Source organism: Vulpes lagopus, chromosome 8 (assembly GCF_018345385.1).
Source record: "Vulpes lagopus strain Blue_001 chromosome 8, ASM1834538v1, whole genome shotgun sequence".
Classification (NCBI taxonomy): Eukaryota; Metazoa; Chordata; class Mammalia; order Carnivora; family Canidae; genus Vulpes; species Vulpes lagopus.
In genome coordinates, this window is record NC_054831.1 from 20,650,344 (window position 1) to 20,668,833 (window position 18,490).

General features: G+C 43.9%; 1 protein-coding gene across 10 annotated transcripts in view; it reads right to left on the reverse strand.

Annotated features, from left to right (window-relative positions):
- Positions 1-2,860: 2,860 nt before the first annotated feature.
- Positions 2,861-18,490, reverse strand: part of ADRA1A (adrenoceptor alpha 1A) — a 117,274-nt gene continuing 101,644 nt past the window's right edge. The window contains exons 2-4 of one of the 10 annotated variants that reach the window (XR_005989608.1): positions 16,429-16,814; positions 12,026-12,135; positions 2,861-11,916 (exon numbers count right to left, since the gene is read on the reverse strand). Coding sequence is in view for 6 of the 10 variants with exons in the window: in XM_041768057.1 (XP_041623991.1) it covers positions 16,297-16,814 (518 nt within the window). In the remaining 4 variants the exon portion in view is untranslated. Of the gene's footprint in view, positions 16,815-18,490 lie in introns of all 10 variants that reach the window. The other 9 variants (XR_005989607.1, XR_005989605.1, XM_041768061.1 and 6 more) reach the window with 9 other exon arrangements.

Genomic DNA, 18,490 nt, shown 5'->3' on the forward strand with positions numbered 1-18,490 from the left:
CTCAACCGACATGTTAACGATACATTATGATCAAAGAACCAGGGCGCTGTGTGTCTAAAAGAGGTTTAAAATATTTTATTAGGGAACATACATCAATATTCAACAACGCTTAAATATTATGGCATCCATATTTAGAAGGACAATATAAATGCTTATAATCTGAACAGTCACTTTATTAAACAAATAAAATAAACTCCTTTTAAACAGTGAACTGTATGATTCATAAAGTATATCTTTTCAATAATTTATTCATCTGCTTAGGAATATGTACATTTGTTTCCTTCAAAAAAAATAACCGATGTGATTATTCACCACATCACATCATAAAACAAATGAACCTGTAAAAATGGGCATGTAGAAAATTCAGGAACACATAACCAGCACATTTCAAAGATACTGAATCGATTTAAAAGGAATTAGATGCTTCAGAAGCCATTGCAGTCAGCCTGGGTGTCATATATATGCATCAATACAAAATGCTGCAGCAAGTTCAAGTATAATGACTCACATACATGAACAACTTAGTCTGACTTGGGAGACAATTCTCTTTTACAGCATAGATCACATACCAAACTCAGCAAGGCTCAGATGAATTTTGTTTGTTCCACGGAGGGCAAGGTCATGATATCAACTCAATCAACCAAATACTAAAACCTGGAGAAGATGGCGTAGTCCACAAACACTGCATAGTTAGAAAATGTCCCTGCAGGGATCTTATTCACCGTGACAATTGCAAGGGCTACAGGAAAATCATAGCAGCTAAAATCAGCCAGTCAGCCCACATTTGCTTCTCTGGCAAAGTGGAAATGCCATGTTTGTATTTTGAACAGATCTAATGAGTAGACAAGCAGAAAAGCTGCAGTAAGCCAGGAAATGTCACGAGGTTCATGTTTAAATGGCATCAGCTTTATTTACTAAAATATAGTTTTAATTTCACAGACAAAATGAACTTCCAGAATTATTTTCCTTAGTTCCAGCGAGTCAAGTCCTTCCCAACTGCTAATTGATTGTAGCAGTGCAGCTACACTCAGGTCTCATTTTATTTCAGTTGCTCCCACCACATCTGCTGCGTTGGATTTGCAAAATCTGCCAGTTACCCTTCGCTACTATAGCAGTGTCCTGATACCCACCTTCCAATGATGGATGATGTGAAAGTAGCCTCGAGGGACTCTAGCGATTCTAGTGATTTATATTCTGCATTTTTGCGTGGTGGGGAAAACTCCTTTTTAAAATATTATATGACATTTTTGTGCTAAAAACAATTCTTCAATTTTAAAAAACACTGAATTGCATCATGTAAGATTTACTTGCAAAGACTTCCTAAGCATTGGGTTATTCTTATGGATTAGCCACTTCATGTTCAACAAATGTTTATTTGCACAATGAGAAATAGACTTTTTTTTTCCTGTTTAGCCATCCCATTGTAATGCTGTGTGCTAAGCCTTGAAAACAAAGAGAATCAGACAACTGAGAAACCAAGGCCTTTCAATATTCAGTCAAGCCTAACATAGGAGCTCTAGCAGGAAATCCCCTGGCTCATAATTTACGGGTTCTTCCTTGTTTCATCCTTGGCTTAAACAAAGTAGGAAGAATCAGGCATGATTTTCCTGCCTGGGACTTGAGGTATGAGGTTTGTAGAGCCAACTGGCTGCCATGAAATGGAAAGCTGATTTCCATGTGACCTGTCAACCTGGAGGGAGAGGCAATCCCAGCACATGTGTGAGGTTCACCAGCCCCTGGGCCTTTGCATGGGTTCAGTCCTTATTTGCTTGGAACAACTCCTTCTGTTTCCCACTCCATTTTGTCCTCCAGGATCCAAATTAGAAGTCACCTTTTTGAAAAGCCTAACTCCAAGGGTGGCTTGGGTGCCTTACACTAAACTCTTTTGGTTCTGTGTGAATTCTTGTGCCACAGAGCTTTACCACATTTTACTATAATTGTTGACTTTCCTGTCCTCTCCATAGACCTTGAGGACAAGGACCATGTGTCCACCCTTGTTTCCTCCACTGTCTGGAGCTCTCCTTGAATATTACAGAAAGGACAGAGGAGCAAAAGACTGCTGTGTGCAATGACAGCTTCCCTTGGAAAAAGGTGATTTGGTCATGCAGCATGGCTTCCTCAGCTTTTATGGAGGTGCTAGAATTTGAGGGACATGAAGAGAACTTTAGTGTTTAATGTTTAAGAATGCAACAGGGGAAGTCGTCCTGAGCAAAAATTGCACTATTTTCCCCCTAAATGTGTCTTTCTGTCTTTATATCCACAGTCACTCCTTAAATCACTATTGTCCCAGCACTGACAAAGGTAATATGTTAGACTCGTGTCTTAGATGAGTGTTTGATAAAAAAGTAAATCCATGTGGCAGGTAAGACTTAACAGTTTTCAGAGTTGGATTCAAAAGACAATGGGTAGCAGGAAAGGGACCTGGGCTGGGCACCTACTTCATTGGGCCGTGAGGACAGCACTAATGGACATGAAGTTGGCTTCATGTAATGAGTACATGTTCCCTCACAAAAAAGGCACATTGACCTTTAATGAATTATGTTAATACTTTTAATGTACGGGGATCCATGGGTGGCGCAGGGGTTTGGCGCCTGCCTTTGGCCCAGGGCGCGATCCTGGAGACCCGGGATCGAATCCCACATCGGGCTCCCGGTGCATGGAGCCTGCTTCTCCCTCTGCCTTTGTCTCTGCCTCTCTCTGTGACTATCCTAAATAAATAAATAAAAATTAAAAAAAATACTTTTAATGTGCCAAGCATCATGTATCAACATGACTAAGATTGTACCCTTTTGTAGCGTGTAGAGTAAGAATTCTTACTACAACCTCAACATATCCGTTTTCACAAGTTCATACTTTGGTAGAGCTGGTTCTTTTTAAATGGAGGCCCATATTATTTCCCTGTTGGTTAACGCAGTTCCGTTCTGGTCCCTCTGAGGTGATGTTCTCAGTTTTCCTTCCCCTAGCACTGAAAGAATGAAAAAACTTTTTAACGTGGGCCAACACCAACCCATTCACCCTTGCCCATAACTCGGCTTCCCAAAACCCAGAAGACCAAAATAGCCATAGACCGTGTTTACACAAAGCAGAGTTGGGCCAAGAACTTTATCCCCGAAAGTGACTTTCCCCTTCCATGTAAAACAAGTTTGAGATTCCGAGTTATGAGAAACCATTTGGCAGGGAGATGGTGGCAGGTCCCTGTCAAGCACAGCCTCTGAGTATGGCTGCCTGCCCCACACAGACTGAGCCGTGGGGAGTGGAGCTTGCAGTATGGATTTTCCTGTCAAGCCACCTGCGTGGAAGGGGCCTGGAGATCATTTAAGAGGCTCCATAGAAGTACCAAGGCTCTCACTGACAACTTGAAATTAGAGCTGAGACTGAGTTGATGTTTCCATGATGTGGGTTTCAGTTCTGACTGAAATAAAAACTGCCTATGGGTCATGACTGGGAATTTGCTGTTTTATCTTCTAAACACTTCTGACAGTAACTCAGGCCAGGTGGTGCCCTATTTCTTTAGATGGCTTTAAACCCAAACCTTGCTTCAAATTTTCTACTGCCTTCCAGTGGCCAAAATCATTTCTCTTTCTCATAGCATCATTTCCATAAACACACACACACACACACACATCTTTTATATAATGACTGCATGCTACACAGTGTCTTCCATAGAACAACCATCATAACAAAATACTTCCTACTGCCAAGTAAGTAGTTAATTTGAAAGAGATTACAACCGTTGGCCCTCAGACAGGTACTCTTGTTCTGGGCTGCCTATAATCTGAGAACTCGGTGAAAAGCTTCAAAGTAGTTCAGTGAGTCTGATTTTTAAAAATTAAAGCAGAATGCTCTGGTGAGGGTATTTCTAATCCAAAGAAAATAACATAGTTGTGGTAGGCAGTGGGGGTGTCGATAACAGAAACTTGGAATTTGGTGCCTGCATTCTAAACTTAGGAATGATAGCCAAGCAATGGTACCACACCTCTTGTGACTTTCTCATGAAAGACTAATTAGTGTCTTGAACTGGTAACGACCCACTTCTGGACACAGATCAACCTGAACTGGGATTTATGGAAAGCAAAGCGAAAGACTTAATTCCATCTTTTCCTGCTTGTGGAGTTCTCAGTGCTTTAAGATACCTTAAAGGTGTTATAATAAAGTTGTATTTATATAGCATTTGGGAGGGGAAATGAAGACAGAGAGAGAGTGCTAGCATTTATTGGGGGGGGGTCTACTATGATTCTGTGCACTGTATCAGCCCATGAGGCATTTTTATGTGTGCCAGTTTATCTGCTTACCTCATTTCACAGTGGAGGAAAATGCAGTCAAAAGAGGTCAAATGACTTGTTCAGGATGTCTTAGGTAATAAGATGGGGCCTGGAATTCAGCCCAGGCCTTGTGGCTCCCAGTCCATGGCTCTTCCCACAAGCCTACTGATAAGATCCTGCTAGTTCTCCTCTGATGACTGGTTCTCGGTGGAAGAGGTAAGGTCAGGCCAAGCCAATGGCCAGGACAAGTGAATTAAGCACAGGAAGAGGTCCTGGAAGGCTCAACTCTTTCTAGTCTTTGTCCTTTTCCTTACTGCCTTACTTTCCTTCTTCTCACACCCATATCACTGTACTGGTTCTCTGTGAAAACGCTTCTTTCGTAAGGTGACTGTAAAGTCTTACATTTTAGGGGAGCTGGATGGCCCAGGCGTTTGAGCATCTCTTGATTTCTGCTCAGGTCATGATCTCACAGTCGGGAGATTGAGCCCCACAACAGTCTCTTTGCTGGGTGTGGAGCTTGTGTGGGATTCTCTTTCCTTTCCCTCTGCCCCTCTTCCTGCTCATGTACTCTCTTTCTCTCTCTTTTCCAAATAAATAAATTAAAAAATAATCTTACATTTTACCATATCCAAATCTGCAAAGGACTTGGCACATAGTAGATGCTCTAAACGTATTTTCTCCTACTTAAACTTTATACCTCATCACAGTGCATCATACGGAGCGCACTCATTTCCTTGTCTGCAATATTGGGTTAAGTAGGTGTGGTGTTACTGGAAAGTGGGCTGCCTGTGACTTGTTATACCCTAGAGACAAAAGGAGCTATTTTCTTCCCTCTGCATTTGATGAAGAAAGCATGTGTTTTGATTCAGGCTTTAAAAGCTGAAGCAAATTTTCTGTTGCAGAATGTCAGTGAGTGTGTGCTGAAGCTTAGCTATCAGGGTGGTATGTGATGTTCAGGATAGGAAGGCAGAGGGTGAAGTGAGCTCCTGGAGATGGAGACAGAAGCAAGTGTGGGACCCCCCCCCCCTTTTTAATCCAATTAGCCCCTAGACAATGTTCAACTCCCTTAAGAGAGTATGTAGAAAACTAATAATTATTTAAACGTTTGTAATACTTGCTTGTTTTGCTCTTTTTTTCTTTTTAAGAATTTATTTATTCACGAGAGACACACAGAGAGAGAGGCAGAGACAGAGGCAGAGGGAGAAGCAGGCTCTCCGTGAGGAGTCTGATGCGGGACTTGATTCTGGGACCCTGGGATCACCACCTGGTCCAAAGGCAGACACTCAACCACTGAGCCACTCAGGCAGCCCTTGGTTTGCTCTTAAAAAGGTTTCATCACTTTACTTTTTTTATCACTTTACTTTTTTAATAGCCTTCTTGTCAGATTGCATTTGGGCACCCTTTATTTTTGATTAAAGCTGCCCATCCACCTACCTATTCATCAAAGCTCCCTCTTTCCCTGCCCTCTACAAGAACTGTCATCTCTGCCAGGACACACGGGCTGGGTGGGGGAGGTGCTGAGGACTGCAGAGCATTCATCCTGCTGCTCCCCAGCTTTTGATTAATGAGCCAGAGGCTTTCCAACCTTTGAGACTTCAATTAGCCAAGCTGCAGAGCTGAAACCTTTTCATTATGAAGATAAAGCTGGGTTTAGCAAAAGGAATGGAGACCAGACTGGGGAAGAAAAACAAGTTTTTTTCTCTCTTCTTCTTCTTCTTCTTCTTCTTCTTCTTCTTCTTCTTCTTCTTTCTTCTTTCTTCTTCTTCTTTTTTTAGTGGATAAATCAATAAGCCATTGCTACACTCAATCAAATCTGTTATTGGATGGTTTTGGCTTAAATACACTTACTACTCTGGTAGGCCCTGGCTTTTCACGTGATTTTTCCTCCTGTAATTTCTAGATGGGATTATAACTGGTGAAGCACAAAGTTTTAGCCATCAAGGCTGTTCCATTGTGATGGATATTGCAGGCCCAGAAACCCTTCCAATTTGAGAAGTGCCCCAGGGAGGGGGCAGGGGCACGGGAAACCAAAGTGGCATTGTTCCTTGCCCAGAAAGCATGACGGGAGATGCTATGCAGTTAGAGCAGTCCTGATCCTTCCAAATGAGGGTAAATGTTCTTTGCTTCTCAGCAGGAACCAGGCAGGAGAGAAGATATCATTCCATGGCTGCCAGGGAAGTACTATGCCAGCAATCAATTTGTCTACTATAAAAGGCTTAGGTGGGGTTGATGAAACAGAAATGGGACTGAATTTCTCAAGAGAAACAAGGTGACCAGGCCAAGACACTCTAAAGCCACGTGGTATGGACAGCAGCACTCGACAGGCGGGAACCGCCATGGCTAAGACCCTAAACTAGAGGCTCTGAGGGCTGGGGCAGGACTAGTGGGAGGTGGTCTCAAGAGGATCAGAATTAAAATGCCTTTGAGCAGGGAATGGCTGTTTCCCACTCATATCCAATCAAGTTAAGTGTCGCTTCCTTTCCTTTATTCTTTCTAGGTTGTGAGACATGGTGGAGGAGAAGCTACCTGAAGGCTCATTAGCACCCATTTTCCATGCTGCTATTGACATAGGGCAGACACGACTGAAATGGCGTTAGGTCCCCCATCGCTGGGATTGGGGCCCCGAGGTGATCACAGCCTGCGGCGTGCTCCTCTGTGACCCATTTCCTGGCACTGGGTTCTGCTGTTGATTCTTCACTGGATTTTACCGCATCTCACCTTGCTTTCAGGGGCTAGGGGCTCTCCCATTCATAGACAGTGGTCTGCTTTCCTGGATGCAGAGGTCTCCGGGATTCAGTGCTTGCCTGACTCAAGATAGCAGCTAACCTGGGATTCCCCATGGCTGTGCTCTGCACTCTGATTAGAATCCCACTATAAATTTTCAGAAGTCCTATTACTACTTGAGCCTTCCTGGTGGGGCATCTGATATTTCCAAACGCCCTGTGGACCTGGTCTCCCAGCCCCTGCCTATAACTAGCACTTGGCTCTGGTCCCTTGTCTCTTTTTGCTCAGCAGGAGCAAGGATCCTTAGCTAGGATCCCTCGGGGGCTGAGGACAGTTCTGGGCATCCGAAGTGTCATGACAGCTCCCTCTCTCCAGGAGTTTTAATCTGGTTGAAAGACAGAACTTGTATGGGCACAAAGTACTTTTAAAGTGAAAAAAATATAGATTTTTTAAAAAGCAACAGAAAGATAAAAAATAGAGTGCACAATTAACTATCGAACACAGTTTAGAGACAAATACTGTAGGAACTCGGAGAAGATAGTCAGGAAGGGCTGAATCTGAACTTTTGATTTGGGGGAGAGAATTGTGGATAAGATTTTATAGGCAGAAAGGAGAGAATGGGGAGAATGGTTTATGAGGTAAATTGTCCCTCCCCAACCCCAATTTTATATGTTGAATTCCTAACGCCCAGGACTTCAGATGAGACTGCATTTGGAGAAAGTTTCTTTAAAGAGGCGGTTAAGGTTAAATGAGGTCATTGGGGTGGGCCCTGATCCAATCAGGCTGTGTCCTTAGAAAAAGAGGGAAGAGGGGAGAGGGAAGGTGATGTGCGGGCACTGGGAGAAGGCGGCCAGCCACAAGCCGAGGAGAGAGGCCTCAGAAGAGACAACTTTGCAGACCCCCGATCTCAGATGTCCAAACTCCAGAACTTTGAGAGAATAAACATCTGTGTTGAAGCCTCCAGTCCGGGGTACTTTGCTATGACGCCCCAGCAGACTACCACAGGGGGGTTACACATGCATGGAGCTGTGTCAGCAAAAACAGGAGAGGACCCTCTTCATAGAGGAGAGAGGTTCCTGGCACAGAGTTATGATGAGAGAATAGAGAGAGTCCATGAACAAGTTCCAGTGGCAGAGGAGCTGGCAGGGACGGGGACAGATGGGAGCACCAGCCAAGAAGGAGCACCTGTCACCTGGTTGAGTTCTGTTCAGTTTTGCTTAGGGTATGCCTTCTGAGGGAGCAATCATTGCTTAATGCTAACCTGAAACCAGGTTTGCTTTGGGATTAATCACGTCTTGAAGGCACTAGGGCCTAAGAGGGAGAATGAAAGGTAAAGGTACACAGAGGCTAGAGACAAACAATGCAGAAGAGAATGAGAAGGTGACATCGTAGGGCTCAGTAAAGACTTCCAAAATGTCAGAGCGAGAGGTGGCGACTGGTAAAAGAGGTGCTCACCCATGGGTGGGCATGGAAATAACAGGATACCACACTTGACCAGCAGCACGTTGTGTCTGCACCTGCCTTCAAGTGGAACTGACAAGTGCAGAAAGACAGTCATGGGGGCACAGGTACAAGTCCTCACGGGGGCGCCCATCTCCTGCCCGGGGCTCCCCGAGGCTACAGGGACACCAGCTTGCAGTCTCAGGCCTGACTTGGGGAGGGGACAGAGGAGCTGCGGGAAACCCCCTTTGCCACCCAGGGCAATGCACAGAGCAGGGTATCCATGGGAACAGGCACCCTCTGAGGCCAGGGTGACCTACCCCATCATTTATTTGTTGCTTGTCAGTCTGAAAAAAGTAGAGGGTGAATCATGGAGAGAGAGGCAGGGACAAGGAAAGGAGACTGGGAAGGACGGAGGGACAGGATCAAAGTTGAAGGGGACACAGAGAGGAAGTGTAGCTGCCACAGAGCACCAGCCCAGGCCTTCCTTTCTGGGCCCAACCGAGGCACTGCTGTTAGTACCAATATTTTTGATAGTGTTCCATTATTTCATATATTACTGATGTCATTATCAATATCTGCAGGTCCTTCCTCATCAGTTCTGCACCTGCTGCCATCTCATGTTCTACCCCCCTCGCCCTGGCCCTGGCCCTGTCACAGAGTCTCAGGTCTCAACACTGTGGACCTTGTCCTAGGCCACCAGAAGGGCACCCCTTGTTTCCAACTGACAGCGTCTGTCTCCCCTCACTGCCCGAGAGGACGGGGACAGGCATGCTTCGAGAGTCATGGCTTCATCGTTGCAGGGGATGGCTGAATGTTTCTCCATGGCAATGTCATTTTTAGTCTAGTAAGGTGATTTCAGGCTTAAACTGAAATGAAAAACAGGGAAAGAAGAAGAAAAAGGATGAAGAAGAGAAGAAGTCCCTCTCGAAGTGAATTTTTGTCTTTGGAAGATGTCCCTCCCCTCCAACATCTCTTTCTGTTACCCTGTTTCTTGGTGATCCCCAGGGTGGACCCTCAGATGTCCTGGCACAGGGTGCCATAGTCAGAAGTCCTTCCCAAGGAGCCAGGTATGGCCCCCAAAGGCCTCTTGGGACCGCCACTTCAAGAGGCTCCAGTGCTCCGGGAGGGATTTCACATCAGCTGTGGGCAAATGGCACCCACTGGTTGTTGCTACTTGCAGAGTCAGCTGGGTTATGCTGGGAGATTTTGCCAGTGGGGTGAAAAGCTGAAAGACCCTGTCTCCACCCCATGGATGCCCTGGACTTCTGCTGCCTACCCGTTCTACAGAACCTAACAGTAGGCAGGGGTGGTGGGTGTTTCCCTCTTGTCCCAATGCCTGGGTAGAAAGTTACAATGACGTGCTAGAGTATGTATTTTGGGTGAATGGGTTACACAGAGCAGCCTCCTCCTCCCCCCATGTATGAACTTGTCACTTCATCTAAAAAATCATGCAGGTTGGAAATATTAATGTGGTCAGGTAGAGATATCAATGGTATATTTAAAAAAAAAAGATGCTTGTAAGTTGAACACTGAAATCCACTGCTTAGCATTATTATTGTTCCTATACCATAAGTTAGAGATAGCATAGATTAAGGATGGCAGATTAGGACTAATGGGCTAAATCTGGCTCATGGCTGTTTTTTTCTTCTTCTTTGTTTTTTGTTTTGTAGGGTTGTTCCCCCAAAAAGCAAAAAAACAAAAAAGAAGATGCAACAAAGAGTGTATGGCACACAATGCCTCAAATATTTACTATCTAGCTATTTACAGAAAATGTTTGCCAACCCCAGGTGTACATTAAATAGATTTTATTTTTTTACTTGGTCTGGGAACACCCTTCTCCTCCCCCATCTGTAACAATGATTCTTGGAAAAATTTGTTCTTGACTTGCAACAGATGAACTTGGAACACACCCAGCTCATAAGCTGGGGACTGTCTGTGCCTCTTGGGATTTTTTTGGTTTTTTTTGGTGCCAAATGCAGTGCCTGGTGCAGGAGAGGAAGCGAGCAGCTTGCTGACAATGACAAAAGGATGTAACAACAACCCTCAGGCTCACTGGAAGAGGAGCTTCTAGAAACTTCTTTTGCGACCTTTGCATTCCTGAGGTTCTTAAGGTGTTAATCACTGCTGGCTTTGCCCTGCTTGTCACCCTGTTGAGCAAACCAAGAATCCCCTGCCCTGATTACTTCCTCAGCTCTGGTGCTGCCTATCTAGGGAGAAAGAACAGAATCACATCTGTTTGTCCTTTAGCCAATGAGTAAAGCATAGACAAATATGCACTCAGAACAATCTTGTATTGCCCAGCCGCTGGCAGGGACAGAATAGGAGAGAAGGTGCCAATGGAACTGAAAATATGGATCAGAGATGAACGAGTGACATAGGAAATTCATGGTCTCAGGAAACACAGAGGACCCTGGGGATACCGAGGGTATCATGGAAAACAGAGTCAGAGGCTGGATTTGGGGCTATTCAAAGCATTATCCTTAAGTCTCTATGTCTCCGTGTTTCTTCATATGTTAAGTATAGATAATACACCCTTCCTTCTCTTTGTCCCTCACAGAGATGACTTGAGATAGGCGAAATTACTTGGATAAGTACACAGCGTTACATAAATGGGAAGACATACAAGCTTATGTTGGGACTTCTTCTTTTCTATTGCATCTGAAGGCACCTCCTGTACTCAGGCTTTTTTTTTTTTTTTTTTTCATACTCAGGCTTCTTAATAGACAGGTGCCTTCATTATTGTTTTCTACAAATGCAGTGTGAATTTGCTTGTAGATTTTTTTCACCTAATTAAGTCTGTATTTCTCATAGTTTAGCTCTAATCATTTCCAGCTTATGACGTGGCCATGTTGACTGCAATATAGAGGGAAAGTGATGTAACGATTCCTGAGCCACATGGAAAGGAAAGACAATCAGTTTGTCTTCGGAAATGAAGAAGCAACCAGCTTCAGGGCAGTTCCTTGCTTATCAGTTGCAGCAAAGTGTTACTAAACCAAGCATATTGCTTTGAACAATGTCCAGGGTAAGTCTTCTTCCTTCTCAACACTGCCCCCTGCCCACCATCATAACCTTCCTTTTAGGTAGGAGACTCAGGAATCTGTGTTGCGGTAGCAAAGAAGAAATGATATTTTCCTGCACAGAGCAGATAAGCTCCATCCTGTGCCCCCACGACATCTGGGTCTGGGGCGGGGGGCATGAATGAGGCAGTGCTGATGGGAACAATGGAAGAGCCTGGGTGTCCTCTCCCAAAATCCTAACTTGCTTTTGCCAGCCCAGCCACCAAAGTCATCTCCACTTGCTCATCTTGCAGGGACTTTGGAGGGCCAGGAGGCCACTGTTGTCATTGCTTTTTGAAGACGGTGGACCCCTCAGCAGCCTGGGCTCAGCCCTGCTCCCCAGCACAGTATGTAGACAAGGAGCAGGTGCCAACAGTGTTCCAACCAGGCTGGACCGGAGCTGTGTGCAGGTGGTTTCAGGATTAAAAGTCCTAGTAGTATAAAAAGAAATCAGAGTAACAGTGAGCACACCTCTATTGCCTTCCTACTGGCCACCATTGCCTTCTTTTTGGTCACCCTATTTTTGCTTGCAGAGTTTACCTTCCATCTGCTTGGGCTCCCTTCTCCCTTTGTTGACGAGCAGAGCTCTTTCCTTAATTAAGTCAACAAGTACTCATACGCAGAGGCAGCATCTCTTTTGGCAAGAGGACCTGTGCAGAACCAACCCCAGAAGCAAATGAGAATGTTTGTCAAGCTCTGATTAAGTAGCTGTGATTCAAGAGTGAATAATTACCTGCCCCAGCAAAGAGTTCCTAAAACGTTCTCACTCCTAGGCCGTGACCACAAGACTTACTAGACCAGAAGGTCTGGTGATGGGTTGGTTCACTTTGAGGCACTGAGGCAATCTGAGATACTCAGGGCATAAAGCTTTCATTTGCAAAAGGGAATCCAAGAACAAGTGGACACCAGCTAACCCACAGCCATGGCTGCCAACTGGTTATTCATTTTCAAAGACTGCCTATGTCTCTGGGCACCTGGGGATCAGCATTATGAGCTGTTCCCCTATGGGGACATGCATGAAATCCACGTGTTTGATGTGGTCTCTGGTCTCTGTGTAATTCCTGGTGAAATATCTCTTATTCCTTCTCTCTCTCTCTTCAACTCAAATAAAAAAAAACAATGTTGGAATACAGGTGAGAGTGATGTTGTATTTGTTTTTATTTATTGTAAAAAGGGATATACTTCCTGAAAGTATGCCAATTAACTGTGATTGGTACTCAATAACTCCAACATCCTAAGCAATGTGTTTCATATCCCCAAATGGGTTTTGCCATTCTAAGCCAATGTGGCCTCTTCTGCATTTTCTTACATGCTCACCTGCTCCCAGTTTGATAGAATTTATCTTTCTTGCAAGGCCCGAATAGCTTTCCATGTCATTATCCCCTAAAAAAATGGTGCAGTCTGAAAGGTAGGCACCCAACCCTTCTGATTATTGTCTATTTTGGGGATTTGGCTGGGCTGGAGTCTGGCAGTAGATGTACAGAGGTTAATTGGAAGGCACATCCCCAAGAAACAAAATGTTAAAATGCTGCATGGTTTCATATACTCAGCATAACCAATCCAAACTGGAGTACATCCCCCCTTACTGCCCCCACTGTTTAGGAGGCAGAGGCACTGGAAAAAACGTGTAGACTTTAGTGTTAGGCAGATCCAGGATTGAATCACGGTTCCTCACTGGCCTAGGGTGAGTCCTTAATCCCACTTCTAACAATCAGATTTTTCCCTTTGAGATAGAAATGTGAGATTGCTATGAGGTTTATAGATAATGGGGTATGTAATGCCCTGTCAATGCCTGGCCCACAAAAGAAGCTAACAAAAAAGACTTAAAAAATATATGTATTTACCCCCCAAACCACTGTCCACCACAGATGGACAAATCCAGGTAAGTAGTGAGAGTCCGAAACCTTAATTTTTTGGAGTGTTAGCAAACACAAAGTGATGACAGGCAGAACGATCTTGGATGAGACAGGAGTAAGGCAAGCGGAAGAAAACTGTGACAAGCAAAATGCTTTCTTGAAATGCTTGCCATAGCTTGGGGAAATGTTTAAGTAGAAAGACTCAAGGCCTTTCTTAATGCATGCAATTCAAACCACAGAAGAAACTCAAATTTTGCCTATCCCATAATGTCAAGTAGATTTTTTTGTGATGTTTAGACAGACTCAAAGCAACTGCTTTTTATAACACATTAGAGAAAACATTTTGACCACTGTTACTCTGGGTAAATTCTTCGAACTCCAAATAGAAGCAGTAAACATGTGAGTATAAATATGACAATCATTTGTTTAACTGTGACAATTTTAGAGAGTTTTTGGCATGCTCAAAGGTACAGAGATTTTTGTGGATGAGTAAAAAATAACTCGAGTATTGTTTATCCCACTTCGACTAAGTCTTGGGTGACATTATCAATTTTTTTGTAAAACTGGCGTGTTTATACCTAATATTGTGTTATGGGAAAGGAAATAAATGTTAAAGTTTGCCTCCCTGGAGGGACTGGGGTTGGTGAAGAGTGTAGCAGATAATTATTTAAGGACAGTTTCACATGAATACAATTGTCATGGCTTTTATCTGATGACCAAAAGATTTTCTACTTGTTTGTTTTGATTAGAAGTGGCTTTGATGCTAGTTTTCTGGTCATCCTTAGCTTTTTAAAATCTAAAATTTAAATTTGTCTGGAAACTGTGTTTAAAGGGAGCCATATTTTATGGAAGCAAAACAACTACCATTCTTTTCATGGGCGTGCTCTTCCTGTAAAGGGGAGCCTGACCAAAGTGGTTTTTAATATTCAGATCCTGAAAAAAACCCAACAATGAAATGTATCTTTCCTATCAAGGCAGAAGACAAGTGAAGTTTGCATAGTCAAGTCCTTCTCTGATGCTTTTATCCATAATAGGACACCACATCTGGTAGAGCTGTTATGGGACATGCAGACAGACTAGAGGAATCTAAAAATCCAGCCAATATCTAACGCCAGAATCAACGTTATAAGCACAAGGCATAGCGCCTGTCTGGTCAGCAAGACATTCTCCAGAAAAGGCTGAAAAAGCAAAACATTCAACGTCCAGGCATGGCCGACAACAGCCTCAAATCCACATGCAAACCTCCCCCCGCCCCCCCCCCCAACCATGGCAGTGCGCAAAGATATTAGCCTTCAAAGAGCATTTGAAGACATTTGCATTTTGCCCCATAGGAAGAAGAAAAGATAAGGAGCCCCTGCCTTGGCTGTGAAAGCTCAACAGGAGCCACAACCTACTTTGAAATTCTTAGAGGAAATTACTCAAATAGGGGGAAGAGGTCACCAAAATGGTCAGTCCAGCAGTTTCAGATCAGCGATTCTGGTCACCAATTATTCCAAACCCATAAATCGTATTTTAAACTCTTATTGTGGAAAGTGAAAAATATTTTAATTCGTTACATATGATAATCCTCTTCCTCTCTAGTCATAAGCGGAGTTATTCAGGGTGACCAGAATTTGGTATACAGAAAGAATGTTCCCCAAGTTCCCGTAGAAAGTGGGAACAGATGAAGTGAACGGGCTCCTGGATCTTTCAACGGGATTAAATGGGCTTCTGTTGAAAACTATTTGCAAATTCCTGCTTTAGACGATTTTCTGGCGACCAGTCAGCATCCTCCCAAGCTAAGCATGTGTATCTCTCAAAGTTCAGGAAGGATATACCTGGATCATAAGGCTCATTCCACCATGCTACATGTGCATTCAGGACCTTGAACCTCATTCATTATGCAGTAGCAAAGCCGCTGAGGAAAAATGGAAGTCCAGCTGTGCCTCTCAAAATAGTATAAGCTCTGGATTTTCTTAATGGTGTTCTGGAAAAGGTAAGCCATTTGCCAAGAAAACCCTTTCTGGGCCACATCGAAAAGGCTGTGCAGGAAGTTTGCAGCCTCTTAGCATGAAATCAGCACCCACCCCACCCCCTTGATCTTTGAATATGTTTCACGAGAAGCCTTCCTTGATTTGATCTTGGAACTGCTTACTGGAATTCTTTCTGTAGCAGTAAAGTTGAAAAAAACCACCCCTCATCTCTACGGTCTCCCATGAGGAAGAGCCATCTTTTTGCGGACCGTCTAGACTCAAGCGTAGAGGGTTAGAGGGTGGGCCTCCACCAGTTCAGACACATAATGAGTGCCCCTCACCCTCATCTCTAGGGAATCGGGAGAAGTATCTGCTCAAATTGCAGCAAAAGGTAAATCTCACTGTCAAGTTTCACCCAAGTCAAGAAACGATATGGTCAGAAATGGTGGAATTTAGAACGTGCTCTAAAAATAATGTGCCTGGATATTGGCCACCATCTTAAGGCTCTTCCTCTCAGGGCCCTCTCCTCATAAATATCCAACGTGGCTGTCAGTAAGTTTAGCCTGAAAATAAAATCCCCTCACTCCATCAAGAAATAGCTCCAAACTTAGAGTGTGTGCTCAAAATATTCATGATGAAATCATAACCTTATATTTATAGTCTTTTGGATTGTGTATGACATTCTGTTTCCCATGGTGTTTTTTGTTGCAAGGGCCAGACGTGGAAAGCAGCCTCAGAGGATGACCGAGAGAGCATTAGCCTCAAGGAAATGCTGTTTATCATCATTTTGAACTGGATGGTTGTGTGACATCCTCCTTCTTCCCCAAGCCCTACCCACTGCCCAAGAGTCGGGTCTCTTCCCCCATCCCATTCCCAGGCGGTCCCCAGTCTCATAGTCCTGTCTTGTCCTCCAGGAAGAGTGAACTGACCTTCCAAGTAGGAAGTGGGATGGGTGCCTAAGCTCATCCCCCTCAGTCCCCTTCCTTCTGACCTTTCCTGTCCTCTAGACTTCCTCCCCATTTTCACTGAGGGAGATGGTGTGGATCTTAATGGTTGGAATTTGGTGGTTCTCTCCATGGCTGGGGGTCGAGGGCCCCATGCAGCAGCACACCTGCAAAAAGCTTTTACTTCTCACCCGGGCTGTGGTGCAGGCTGACTGGTCTTTGGACACTGTAATCCTGGCAGATTCACGGGGCATTGAAGAGAAAACTTTCCATTCACAGACCCCATCCGTCTTGGAGATCTTATAAAAGGTCTCTCCTGATCCCACTGGAATGCGCACCAGCTCCTTGGGCTGCCCCTCCAGGGCGTGGCTGGGCTGGTGCAAGGTATAGCCCAGGGTGTGTTTAGAAGACTGCTTTCTGCGGAGACACTGGATTCTCAAGACATTCTGAAAGGCCTTTTTAAACTCTTGACTGGAGCACGGATATATAATGGGGTTGATGCAGCTGTTTAGGTATCCGAGCCAAAACGCTATTTTAAAAACTGTTTCTGAGGGCTTGAAATCAGGGAAGAAAGACCCTGGAAGAAAACACAGATTGTACATATTATTTGCAAGCCAACAGGCCAACTGGCTAGGAAAACAAGCAAAGAAACCAACACACGTATTTTTACATCTCTAAAATGTTTCATATGATTCCAAATGCATCTGCGTTTCTCATATTTGACTGGTTAGCCCCTATGTGTCATATCCTCAGCGGCTGTTCTCACCTCGTTCTCGTGTGCAAGAGCACGTGAGAGCAGACCCACTGGGTGGGTTTGTACCACTTCTCATCAACATCGCTGGATGGCTACGATGCAGCTTTAAACAATGAAAAAATGAAAATTAGGCTGAGTCCACATATGTGGGTTGTTTTGACTGCGTTTAAAAACAAGTTGGAATCCATTAAAATGGTCCATATTAAAATAGGGTTACCTAAATATTCCCTTTGTTCTTTGATGTGGAGTTGCATAGACACAGCCTAAGTTATTATGAATCCCTTCTCTCCTGAACATGGAAATTGTGTTTTTTAATGAGAATCCAAAATTCACAAAATATTGGCTTTGCCAACTTTTGGCCAGCAATTTTCTATTATGCCGAAATTATGCTGGTTATTGTTGATGATGCCTTGCGATGGTCTAGTATACTCCCCTGCTCAACATGCGCCAAGGGCTGCCAAATGTTTGTCAGGCACTTGACACTGAAGATCCTTCACCGTATGCAATGTAAGCTAGCTTCTAGCATTAATGCTTTTACTCTAACCAGACTCACTATGAACTTGACCCATCATGGCTCATTTTTCAGTCCTCTCAAGTTGCGTCTTGATGTCTAAAATGTTCCTTCCCATCTTTTTTATCTTCTCCAGTCTTATCCATTAATTTACATGGGAGGAATCACATTTCAGATCTCTTGACATCTTACAGAGTAACTGTCACATTGTTCTTGGTAGCAGAATGACAAAACAATGGAATCTTAGAGCCTGAACGATCTTAGGGATTATCTTATTTAATTACTCAATTTTCAAACTTAAAAAACAGTGATTAAAAAGGTCGTTATGAACTTGATTCCGACAGTGAGGGATAATCACTGCCATGGTGATGGGTAACGGCATACAGAACTCATAGCATTCTTTATCCTCCGCACAACTTTTTTTTCTTTTGCATGAGCCCCAGGTCTTGATTTCATGTCTTTCTTTTTCTCTCTGCTCGACAGATGCATCAGAGTCATGACAAACTGTTGGGAGTGCTTTAGATACACTCTGGCAAACATTGTTCTGAAATTCAGCAAGGAATCTGACAAAGACAAGTGAAAAGTGAACTTACATATTCTAGAACCAAGGAAGATGAACTGGTACAGTGGTGGAAGGGAGCATTTACTACCTCTAAAGCGTGTGCGCACACACACACACACACACACACACACAAACACAGATGATTGTTGTTATGTGAGAAAGTATTATTCTTCAGCTCCAAAGCTTTTAATGTTTTCCTATAATTTTAATGGAATTTACTCATATTGAGTGCCTTGTTTGCAGTAAATGCTTTATATACAATTTTAAAAAAGATTTTATTTATTTATTCATGAGACTTACAGAGAGGTAGAGACATAGGTGGAGGGAGAAGCAGGCTCCCTATGGGGAGCCTGATATGGGGACTCGATCCCAGGACCCCGGGATCACGACCTGAGCCAAAGGCAGATGCTCAACCATTGAGCTACC